Source organism: Sus scrofa, chromosome 16 (assembly GCF_000003025.6).
Source record: "Sus scrofa isolate TJ Tabasco breed Duroc chromosome 16, Sscrofa11.1, whole genome shotgun sequence".
In the NCBI taxonomy this organism is placed as follows: Eukaryota; Metazoa; Chordata; class Mammalia; order Artiodactyla; family Suidae; genus Sus; species Sus scrofa.
The window spans coordinates 10,259,675-10,272,821 of NC_010458.4; the positions used below are offsets into that span (position 1 = coordinate 10,259,675).

Consider the following 13,147-nt stretch of genomic DNA (forward strand, 5'->3'; position numbering starts at 1 on the left):
ACTACCAGCCTACACCATAGCAACAGCAATGCCAGAACTTAGGCATGTCTGGGACCTATGCCATATCCTTAACTCAAATCTTCATCCTCTTGGATACTAGTCAGGTTCTTAACCTGCTGAGCCATAATGGGAGCTCCAGGTAGCATTTTCTTGATACACAGCTTTGAGTCTATGACATAACTTAGTACTATAAAGACAAAGGCACCCAGTTATATTTGTTGAAATAAGCATCCAGTTTACTGTGAATGTGTATTGTGTGTCTGTGTACCTGTGTGTGTCTTAAATATCTTTTTTTTTTTTTTGAGGTGACAGTGTGTCATCGGTAATTTATGGATTAAAAATATTTGCTAATAAAATTAATTTTTATATTGCTCTGAAATATGGCATCTTACACTTATCCAGCTGTTGTACTGAATCTACAACGTCTGTTTGAGAAAAGCATTGGTTTTACCTCTGGACAATCTTGTGATTTATTTGTATATAAAGTAGTATTCATTATAAGCAATACCACAGTTTGCCCTTTTTGAAGAGATGTCAGCAATAGCATCTGCCCCTTTAAAAATGCTAAATGTAATTATCATTGAGCCTAATAATCCATTAAGCCAATCAGCAACACCCCCTGCCCCAATAAATTTCTACTGGAAGAAATTATTTTACATTTAAAGGTAGGGAAATTACTTTTTCTCTCAATAAGTGTAGTTTCCAATAAGGGGAGCTATTAAAAATTAATGTTTTCCATGTACATTCTTGCTGAAAGAAACATATGTTAAATTTGAAGCTTAATTATAATAGTTCAATTGACCATTGTGCTTGGCACTTTTTCATTTGCATCTTTGCTTTACACTGAGTTCTATATTATTTGTAATACTTCACTTTACTATGAACTGTCTCAAAGCCTTTCTAGAAAGAGCAGGAGCACATCTATATTTATATATATTTACACACATACATATAATGGTTTGAATTGGTCCCAGTGTTATCATATTACTATTCCCAAATCTAGAATCACCAAGACAGAGTTAATTAAACTTTAATTAGTTTTCATTTGGAAAGAAAATCTTGGCAACTGTTGTTTCATTTACATTAGAAACATACATTGCCTGAGAACCATAGGTTTTCATTACACTTTACAAATGGGGAGCCACGTGTCTATGAAAATAATATTTTAATTTCATAATAGGTTAGACTTTAGACCTACTCCATTTTAATCTATTTGTAAATACTAATTCATTCCTTAAATGATTTGGATAAATTCCATACTATTGTAGCAATTATAAAAATAGAAATCAAGAATATCAAACAAAACTTGTCTAAGCACCTCCTAGGTCTTATTAATCATGTTCATTGGGAGGGGAAATTCTACTCTTATCGAGGATAGACTAAAATTCAGTTTCATGAAATTTTCAACATGTCCAGCTTTCTTACTTCAAAATCCAGCAAGTAAAAGCTATGGATCTGCTTTCATCAAAATCAGAGAATGCTTTCTCTATGGACATTTGCCAGAAACCTCAGTGTGATGTCCAGCTTCTATCACAAGCAGAGTTAAAATAACTGAGACCCAGAAGGCAGGGTTTTAGAGTTATGTTACCTCTCCACTTGTCTTGGGTTTCAAAACCCAGGTAATTAACTCACAAGAAACAAGTCTACCAGAACAATGTAAAATTATCTCACCAAAGGAAATTTTAGTGGTTTTTATGTTATGTAATCTTATAGAAGAATCATATAAGCAGAAACAATGTTCAGTAATATTAGAGAACATCTATGTTTGGGATGCTTTCCTCAAAACTTTCTAAGGCCCTTTTTGTGCCCAGGGCCATTTGCAAAACAATGCCATCTGAGTGGGATGCTCTGGGCTGAACTGGAATTTCTTGGGCCTCAGTGGACATCTCTCCCCTTTAAGGCTCTCTCTGACTTTCCACTCAACTTGGGGATTCCCTTGGTACCCAGTGGATCTCAGGACTAGCATGTGTGGAATTGTCCCAGGGCCACAAGACTAGGCCCTGATTCCTGGTGGGCAGTCTGTCAAGGACATTGCTACTGCTTAAAGGTATTATTATTATTATTATTTTTTTGCAAGGTCGCTAGAAATTGGTATCTATATATAGGTACCCCACAAAAAATATTTGCTGAGGGCCCTGTACATCCTAGGACAACACTGGCTATGTGTTCACTTTCAAAAAAGGTTCTATTCGAAGACCTTCTACACTGAATTATTCTATATTCTTTAATAAATTTCCTAAGGATAAATTCTAAAAATATAGGGCAAAGAATTTATGTGCTAAATAGATTTGCTTCCTTTAAGTCAGCATTGGAATCATAAGACTCTTCATATTTCTCATTAGTGTAAGTTTTCAGAAACCTCTGGGGACTTAATAGTCCAGAGACATAATCTTCTATATCATCCTAATACTCTGTCTACTATGGTTTTCTATTTCTCTTTTTGGATTTATTTTAAGCCATCTTCAAATACATATATATATGTATATACACATATATAAAATTAAAACCATGACAAAATCTTTAAGAAAATTAAAAATGGAATTAACAAAATCAAAATAAATAAAATACTCATTTTTTAATGGAAAAAACTCCATTGGCCTTGATAAAGTCTATTATAGACATAGGTCAAATTTTTATGTAAGAAAAATAGCAGTAAAGCATAAATGTGCTGAAACACATACTTGCCATCACAAAAACCCATTGTAAAGTGAAAACGTTTTAAGTAGAAAATGCATTTAATATCCCAGCATACTGAATATCAAAATAACCCAGTCAGAGTTAAACATGCTCAGAACACTTACTTTAACCTACAGTTGGGAAGAATCATCTAGCATAAAGCCTATTTTATAATAAAGTGTTGACTATCTCATGCCATTTATTGAATACTGTACTCAAAGCGAAAAACCGAATGGCTGTGTGGGTACAGAATTCATACTGCTTTGGCAGCACTGTAAAGGTTAAAAAATCTTAGGTCAAGTAATTATAAGTCAGGGACTATCTGTAATCCACAACCACAATCTACATGGTACATCATGTTCTTAAGGACATCCCTGTTATTCAAGAATACCAACAAAAATTGAGAATATTTATACCTGGTGATTTTTTTCCCTGTGTCTCTTGTTGGTAAACGATTCCAGAATGGCTATGAGCAATTATGTGCTAGAGGAACACTTTTAATTACACTTATGCACTTTAACTTCACATTTTTAGCAAATAATGTCAAAAGTAGGAACAGGATAGATACTAACTTCATTAAAATAACCACGGAGAATTGAAGCAAAGAAGGATTAAAGGATATTCCAAAGCTTACCCAGTCCACTGTGTCAGGAAGAGAAACCAGGTCTCTTGGACGTCAATTCCAGTGTTCTACTCACTGGTTTGTTCAGCTCCTGTGCAAAACATCCATACACAATACACAATGCATAAGCCCCCTTGCTATCAAGCTGTTGTCAAAAGAAACACGCCATTACCTTTCCCACATACTGAGGCTCGGAGCCCATGTATTCCTCCAGCACAAAAAACTGATTCCATACCCAGCCACGTTTAACTCGTTGGAAATGTGGCCGCCGCCCTGGCAGATGGATAACATTCTCTCTTGGTTCTGTGGCTAAAGTCTGTTGTGGCTGAGGTTGAAGTGGTGTTAGGAGACCTCCATCAAACAGGACCCAGAGAAGCAGGGATAAACAGTTCCTTGTAAGCATTGGCAAAGGCTTTCCTACAGCAGAGTAATAAAAACTCCAGCACTTAATGTAGAATTGTGGAATCCAGGTTTGAGGTGTCTGTGGCCTCCACCACTTAGCTTTCTGTTTTATTGCAGAAATGACAATGCGGGTATGAATCCTTTCGATGAAAAGGCTTCTGCTATATTACATTCCATCTAAAGGGACCTATAAAACAGATTAACAAAGATACATTAAATTGATAGAATTACATGATGATAGTCATCAAAACTCTCATTATATCTGCCAACATTTAAAGAAACAGAGGGGAAAGTCTTTAAAAGAATTATATTGGTAAGTGGTCACTGCTATTTAACCTATTAACTTGGACAAGATCTCAGTTTTTTTACAGACTTAGAAAAGTATGAGTTACAGTGAAGCATAAATAGAAGCAATCATTTTTAAATATAATAATCATTTTAAGAATAAAACAGGGATCAGTAATTTTTAAAGTGAACAGAGTAGAATTTTGCAACCTTGGCACGATCGACATTTGGGGAAGGATCACTGATTGCTAGGGAGCTATCTTGTGCATTTTATGATTTTATAGGAGTACCCCTAGTCCTTTACTCCTCCTCCACAGCCAGTTGTGACAACCAAAAAGGTTTCCAGACATTGCCAAATCTGCCCCGGGAGGAATAAAATAAGCCAAGACTGAGAGCCACAGATTGAAAGAATGAGGAAAAAAGAAAGTTGTTTTTCTAAAATCAAAAAATAAGACCATGCAAGAAAGAACATAAATTACTAAATGTTAGTGATCTCATTAATACATAGGTTGAGAAAATATTGGATGTTTTTATAAGCTTTTTTTTTTTTTTAGGGCTGCACTTGAAATTTTCAGGGCTGGGGTGGGATCTAGGCTGTAGCTGCTGGCCTACACCACAGCCACAGCAACACCACATCCAAGCCACATCTGTGACCTACACAACATCTTGAGGTGTTGCGGACTGTTAACCCACTAAGTGAGGTGAGGGATTGAACTTGTATCCCCATGGATATTAGTTGCATTCCTAACCTGCTGAGCTACAACGGGAACTCCTTAAAAAAAAAAAAAAAAAAAAAGCTTCTGCACTCTTAGTTGCCTAGAAACACTGGATGCAGGGGAATTATTTCATAGTGGTGTGAAGCTCAGAGTAACCTTGGATCTTTATCAGATGGACCCTGCATTTAGGTAAAGTGAGCTGTGAACATCTTACAGCCAACCCTTTTTTGGGTGTCTACAAGGTATGAGGTCCTTTGTTACCCAGTAGATAAGAAAAGACACAATCCCTTCACCTCTTAAATGAAAAACAGAAAATAAATAAATAAATGAATAAAAATTTACCTAATCTGTGAATAAAAGCCAACAGAATACCATAAAGGCAAAACTTAAGTTGCCAAAACTTAAATTAGGAAAAGACGGCCGTGGCAATTAGAGTGAGAATTAAGAGTACAGAACATCGCTGTATTCTGTAAGCAGCAGGGGGAAAACTTAGCTCCAGCCAGGGAAGTTTTATGCTCTTGGCACTAGGGGTGCATTGCCCAGAGCCTATGAGGTTTCCAAGGGCCAAAAATGTTAGAGGCCAGAAATTATATACAGTAAACAAGGAAACAAAAATCAAAATCAATACATGTTTAACTACATGCCTATAAACCAGAGCATTTTGCCAATCTGTCAGTTGCAATTCAGCTTAATGATTATTCAATTCAATACAATATAATAAAAAGTAGAATGCATTCTTTGCACATATTCAAATTTAAACATTTAATGTTGGAGCAATTCACTAGGCTTGAGATCAGATATGAGGCGGCGAGCTTCTAATGGGAGCATCCTACAAGGACACTTCACAAAGGAGAAATAAAACAGGATATATTTTTGCCTCTGGCCTGAGGGATGCACCTGTTAGCTACTGACAAAACATAAGCAGTATATATTTTATTGCATCTTTTCATTCCGGTAAAATAATGTTCATAAAAAGTAAACTTGGACCTATATTGCCCAACACAGAAATCATTAGCCATATGTGGCTGTTTAGTTGATATGTGGCAATCTGAGGTTGAGGTGTGCTCTGCTTTTCAAATTATATTCTGCATTTCAAAAGATAAGTATAAAAAATAAGAACATAAAATATCTCTATTGATTTCTACATGTATTGCTTGTTGACATGCTCATATTTTGGCTATATTAGGTTAAAGAAATATAAGCTATTAAATTAATTTCAACTATTTCTTTTGACTTTTTTAATGTGTTTACTAGAAAATTAAAATTATAGATGCAGCTCACATCTGTGGCTTCCATTATTTTTTCCTGAACAGAACTGATTTAAACAATAGAGTTTAAATCACAACTGCAATTTCTACTTAAGTAATGCATTTTTTTCTTCCAGGAGTAGCATGCAGAAGTTCCCCACAGCAGCAGTGACAACAATGTATCCTTAACCCACTGAGCTGCCATAGAACTCTCTTAAGTAATGTATTCTTTTTGTTTTGTTTTTTTGTTTTTTAGGGTTGCACCTGTGGCATATGGAGGTTCCCAGGCCAGGGGTCAAATCGGAGCTGCAGCTGTTGGCCTACACCGCAGCCACAGCAATGCAGGATCCGAGCCATGTATGAAACCTACACCACGGCTCACGGCAAACCGGATATTTAACCGACTGAGCAAGGCCAGGAATTGAACCTGCACCCACATGGATTCTAGTCGGATTCGTTAACCACTGAGCCACGATGGGAACTCCAGTAATGTATTCTTAAAATTCAAAATCAAATATCTAGCACAAGCTGTGTCATGTTTGTGTGACAATATTTTAAAGATGTCAGAGGATATTTGCAACTATATTCAATAAGCTTGTGTAAAGTTAATGCACATATTTTTCTCTTCTATTTTCATATTTAAATTACTAACATTGTTTTTTAATTTCTTGAGCTTTCCATTTTGTCCATGTTTCTTCGCCTATTCATGGCAGTCCTACCTCAGGCATATACAGAACAGATGGGGAGATAAACATGAGTAGAAAACTGGATGGCAGGAACTCTAACTTCCCAAACCTAGTCTATTATACCTACTTAGTTTGTATTTTTGCCTTTCCAGTATATTCATTTTCTCTCCTCTACTTTTGTGGGGTGTGAGTTATAAAATTCAGAGTTTAGTGAGCATTGACACCTAAAGTTATTCCTTTTTTTTTCTAAAAAATTTTATTGAAGTATAGTTGATTTACAATGCTGTGTTAGTTTGAGGTGTATAGCAAAGTGACTCAGTAATACATAAATCCATTTTTTCCTCAAATTCTTTTCCCATCTAGGTTATTACACAGTATTGAGTAGATTTCCCTGTGCTATGCAGTAGGTCCTTGTTACTCATCTATTTTATATACAGTAGTATGTATAAGTTTGGACTCATGCAGATGGCAGTGATGATGAGTATAGCCAGCTGCAAAAGTTTTTTCTTTAAAGACGTGTCTTTTTTTTATTTTATGTTGGAGATTTTTTATATTGGCCAGCTGGCTATACTCATCATCACTGCCATGAGTCCAGGTACTCTTTCCCCTTTGAAGTCAAGGTGTCTAAAATCCGGGTTTGGATCCCCTAGTAGAGGTATCTTTCAGAAATTCTAGTTATCCCATGTCATTTCCCTTTTGTTATCCTAGAATTTGTTTGTAACATGAGGGGGTTAGCTCAGACATGGTTGGGAAATAAAGAAGAATGCGAAAGTAACACAGAAAGTATGCTGTTCCATAAGAAAATATCCCAGCACATTAAAACGTCACATCACCGAAACAGCCTCTAAATGCAAAATATAGTCATGAGGCTGAAGTTAACTGAGCCACAGAGGAGTACCATGTACCACTTCTTTTTCCTGGTGTCCTGTCATTAGTTCTGGCCCTCCGGACACACATTGCACTGAGCCTGCTGTGTTCTTCCATTTTTCTCATGCATTTGTCTCATTTCCCTCTTTATCTTTATCTAAGTGGATTGATCCTTACTTAGATCCCTGCCATCAAATTATTCTCCTATTTTATTAAAATGTTTTTACATTTACTAGAATATGTATTTATTAGTAGTTTATTTTTGCTGACATTTTCATTAGAATGGTAACTGCTAGGGATGACTGCACAGGTTTTGGGACTATGCACTAACCTTATTCTTTGCCATGAATGCTGCTGTTTCAATATGATTTCTGCAGAAGATGAAGCTTTTTAGGAACTCACATATCACACTGCAGTGGAAACATCTGTAATTAAAAATGTAAAACCTTCTCATTGCACACTGGGGATGTAATGTACAGCACAATGATTATAGTCAATGCTGTATTGTATATTTGGAAGTTGCTAAGAGAGTAGATATTAAAAGTCAGAATTTTGATTATGATATTCATAAACTTAATAGGCCCTGTGTGATATACTCCTGTACTGCGCTAGACCCTTGTCGTTCTCCCTTTCTCTGGACTTCAAACCCTTTATTGATAATAGCATTATTAATAGTAATAATTTCTATTATAGATATAGAGTGAAGAGAAGCTGTGGCAGTAGCAATGAGGCCTCTTTTGTCAGCTAAACTGCTCCTGGTATCTACAACTATTCTCTTCCTGGTGTCTGGTAGGCATCAAAAACATATTTCTTAAGTTTGAGTCAATCAGTCATTGAATGATTGTAGCTAACTTTTAATGAAAACTTACTATGTTTCAAGAAAGAGAAAGACAAATATTATATGATATCACTTATATGTGGAATCTAAATTATGGCCAAATGAACTTATCTGCAAAACAGAAACAGATTCACAAACGTAGAGAACAGACTTGTGGTTGCCAAGAGGGAATGGGGAGGAGTGAGATGGACTGGGAGTTTGGGGTTAATAGATTGAAATTATTACATTTTTGTTGTTGTTGTAGTTGTTATTTCTCCAATACAATTTTTTTCCTACTGTACAGCATAGTGACCCAGTTACACATACATGTATACATTCTTTTTTCTTCCATTATCATGCTCAGTCATAAGTGACCAGACACAGTTCTCAGTGCTTAAGAGCAGGATCTCATTGCTAATCCACTCCAAAATAGTAGTTTGCATTCATTAACCCCAAGCTCCCAATCCATCCCACTCCCTCCTCTTCCCCCAAGGCAACCACAAGTCTATTATCCAAATCCATGATTTTCTTTTCTGTGGAAAGGTTCGTTTGTGCTGTATATTCCAGATATCAGTGATATATAGTTTTTATCTTTCTCTGACTTACTTCACTCAGGATGAGAGTGTCTAGTTCCATCCATGCAAGATGGCGGAAGTGTAAAATTATTACATTTAGAATGGAAGTATACCCAATCTCTTGTAAAGAGCATGATGGAAGATAATATAAGGAATATATTATATGATTGGGGCACTTTGCTGTGCAATAGAACTTGAAACAACATTTTAACTCATTTATACTTTGAAAAGTAACATTTTAAGTCATTTATACTTTGAAAAGTAAATTTTTTTTTGGTCTTTTTGTCTTTTTAGGGCCACACTCACGGCATATGGAAGTTCCCAGGCTAGGGGTCTAATTGGAGTTGTAGCCACCAGCCTACGCCACAGCCAGAGCAATGCCAGATCCAAGCCACATCTGCAACCTACACCACAGCTCACAGCAATGCCAGATCTTTGACCAGCTGAGCAAGATCAGGGATCAAACCCGCAACCTCATGGTTCCTAGCCAGATTTATTTCTGCTGTGCCATGATAGGAACTCCAAAAGTAAATTTTTAAAAGAAAACTTACTATGTTCCATATACCACTGTATATTCTGTAATGTACAACTGCTCTGTAAAGGAGGTACTGTTATTACACACATTTGATGGATGAAATGGAGGAACAGAGAAGTTAAAAGACTTGAACATGGTCCACAGAGGATTACACAGCAGCCAGGTTTAAATCTGGGCAGCATGATTCAAGAGCCCATCCCCTTGGAGTCTGTTCTATGTTATTCCTGTATGAGTGAATGCATGAATAGATGAGAGCATCAAGAGTTTCAAATCCCAGCCAGAGAAAGACTATGAACTTAAAGACTTGAGTTTCTTATTCTTTTTCCAAAGCAAAGTAGGTGTTTCAATATTGGGCAGCTTAAAGTTTCTTAGACTCAATGAGGTCTTCTGTGAAATTAGGGCCTCTGAAACTATTGGGTCAATAACTTTGAAGTCAGGAGGTCCAAACTCCCAGCCCTCATCCACCAGGATGTAAAAAGAGACCCATAATTCTAGGCAGAGACAGAAAAAAGAAAGAAAAAGAAAAAAACTTTAATGGACATGACCAGTATGCCAACAGGATTGGATGGTGACTGATAATTCAGAAACTATACAACATCCATGCTAATCCACCCAGGGAGGTGTTCAACAGGCCACGTGAGCCAAGCTACAGAGAGGAAGGTAAGATGGTTTCAGCTGTGCAGCTTCTTCCCAGTTAGACTGAACTGGAGGTGTCATGAGGGGGTCAGTCAGATGAGAGGACCTAAGTGATGACTCTGAATTTTGGGGATCACTTCTAGCCTTTGTATATTTTTTTCTTTTTTAATCATAATAAAACATATAAATCAAAAGACTAGCCTTATCTTTTTTCTTTTTTCTTTCCTTTTTTTTTTTTTTTTTAATAGGGCTGCACCTGTGGCTTATGGATGTTACCAAGGCTAGGGGTTGAATTGGAGCTGAAGCTGCTGGCCTACGCCACTGACACAGCAACACCAGATCTGAGTCATGCCTACAACCTACACAGCAGCTTGTGGCAACACTGGATCCTTTAACCCATTGAACCAGGCCAAGGATCAAACTCACATCCTCATGGATCCTATGTCCAGTTCTTAATCTACTGAGCCACAACAGGAACTCCAAAAAGACTGGCTTTAGAACAAGGCATATTGGAGGAAAAGTTTCTTTTTTTTTTTTTTTTTTTTTTTGTCTTTTTGCCTTTTTTAGGGCCACACCCACAGCACATGGAGGTTCCCAGGTTAGGGGTTCAATCGGAGCTGTGGCCACCAACCTATGCCAGAACCATAGCAACGCAGGATCGGAACTACGTCTGTGACCTACACCACAGCTCACGGCAACGTGGGATCCTTAACCCACTGAGCAAGGCCAGGCATCGAACTCGTGACCTTATGGTTCCTAGTCAGATTTGTTAACTACTGAGCCACGACGGGAACTCCAGGAATAATTTCTAATGAGGTTATGGCATAGTTTTAAACCAAGTAACTGTCTGTCAAGTAGCATTTCATAAACCATGTTCTTATGTTGATGTAACTATATACAAGAAGAATTACAACATATTTTAATCTTGGGAGTTTCTGTTGTGGCTCAGCAGTACCAAACCTGAATAGTATACAAGAGAATGTGGGTTCGATCTCTGGCCTTGCTCAGTGGGTTAAAGATCTGGCATTGCTGTGTGCTGTGGTGTAGATCACAAATGTAGCTCAATCTGGCATTGCTGTGGCTGTGGTGTAGGCTGGCAGCTGGCGCTCTGATTCAACCCTTAGCCAGGAAACTTCCATACGCTGCACCTGTGGCCCTAAAAAAAAAAAAAAAAAAAAAAAAAAGGAGGAAAACAAACAAAAAAAATCTATTAATTTCATCACTCAGAACGTGTGTACACATGCATTTTCTCAGTCATGTTACGGCGTAATAATCCTAAGTTCCATTCTAAGACTCTATAACCCTGCAGCGCTTTAGTGAACAGGGGGCCAGATATTATTTTCAGTGCATGATGCCGCTCCCAGCAGATCCCATCCTCCGGCCACAGTTGTCAGCCAGGGAGTTTTTAAAATATTCTGTCACAACCAAAGTAATGCAAGGAGATTGAAGGATTCTGGTTCTCAAGTGAAAGAGAAACAACTCCCCCGGGCATGAAATACAGACAAAAATGACAAGGAAAAACTATGTGGAGCCATCAACATGGGTCCACTTGCTCTAGCACCAATGGTGGTGTTATAAGAGCAAGAACAGCACATTTTTTTTGAGGTGTCAGCACCCTACAGAAACATGTGAACTTTAAAGAAGACGTATTGTTACAGACACGTGTTTTATTCCATATATTGGATTTCAGGCCTAGTGATTAAATTTTTATATTTTTCTATTATTCCTAAACTTTCGTAGAGCCAAAGTGGCTTTCCAAAGATTTTCCAAGGCTGATAATGAGTCTCTGGAGTGAAACATTGCTTTTAGCAGAAGGGAGATTTAAAAAAAAAAATGGTCATATATCAAAGCAAGGGGTACTTAGATGTGAAATACCCACTGACAGCTTTTCCGTTAAGTATGACTTCAAAGCTGAGAGATCTGTAAAGACTGTGGTTTCTGTAGTTATTTATTTAATGTTGGGTGTGTTTACTTTTTTATTTTGTTTTAAGTATAGTTGATTTACAATGTTGTGTTAATTTCTATATGCAAAGTGATTGAGTTATACATTCTTTTTCATATTATTTTCTATTATGATTTATCACAGGTTATTGAGTATAGTTCCCTATACTATACAGGAGGACTTTGTTGCTAATCCACCCTATATTTAACAGTTTGCATCACTTGATCATAAACTCCCAGTCCCTCCCCCGCCTCATTCCCCATTCCCCATTGGCAACCACAAATCTATTCTCTGTCCATGAGTCTATTTCTGTTTTGCAGATAAGTTCATTTGAGTCATATTTTAGATTCCACATATGAGTGATATTGTATGGTATTTTTCTTTCTCTTTTGACCTATTTCACTTAGTATGGTAATCTCTAAGTGCATTCATGTTGCTGCAAATGCTATTATTTCATTATTTTTTATGACTGAGTAGTATCCCATGGTGTATACACATCTTCTTCATCCATTCATCTATCAATAGACATTTAAGTTGTTTCTATGTCTTGGCTCTTTAAATGGTGCCGCTATGAACATAGGGATGCATATATCTTTTCAGATTATAGTTTTGTCTGGATCTATGCCCAGGAGTGGGATCATAAGGCAAGTCTATTTTCAGTTCTTTGAGCACCCTTGGTACTGTTTTCCACAGTGGCTACACCAATTTACATTCCCACCAACAGTGTAGGAGGGTTTCCTTTTCTCCTGGGTGTGTTTCCTTTTAAGAATAACTCCTGAGAAGGGGTCTGCTTTATATAAATTACGCTGAAAGGGTCCATCTTTGTTAGAAGATATCCTATTAGGCTAATAGCCATTTAAATTATTATGATGATTCTCTATCATGGCTAACATTCTAAGGCTACCTGCGTATTGAATAATTCTTTAAGAGTGACTATGCCTGTGGTCTATGGAATAAATTTTCAAGGGTATTTCTTCTTCTTCTTCTTCTTTTTTTTTTTTTTTTTGGCTTTCTTAGGTGGTCAGAAGTTGCTAGGCTAGGGGTTGAATCAGAGCTGTAGCTGCCAGCCCAGGCCACAGCTGTGTTTACAACCTACACCATAGCTCATAACAATACTGGATCCTTTACCCACTGAGCAAGT

General features: G+C 37.1%; 1 protein-coding gene across 5 annotated transcripts in view; it reads right to left on the reverse strand.

Annotated features, from left to right (window-relative positions):
* Positions 1–13,147, reverse strand: part of CDH12 (cadherin 12) — a 989,731-nt gene that overhangs the window by 273,916 nt on the left and 702,668 nt on the right. For 4 of the 5 annotated variants that reach the window (XM_021077038.1, XM_021077037.1, XM_021077036.1 and 1 more), the window contains one exon: positions 3,471–3,887. In XM_021077038.1, coding sequence (XP_020932697.1) covers positions 3,471–3,701 — 231 coding nt within the window. In that variant the 5' untranslated portion in view covers positions 3,702–3,887. Of the gene's footprint in view, positions 1–3,470; positions 3,888–7,832; positions 8,462–13,147 lie in introns of those variants that run through there. The other variant, XM_005672398.3, reaches the window with a different exon arrangement.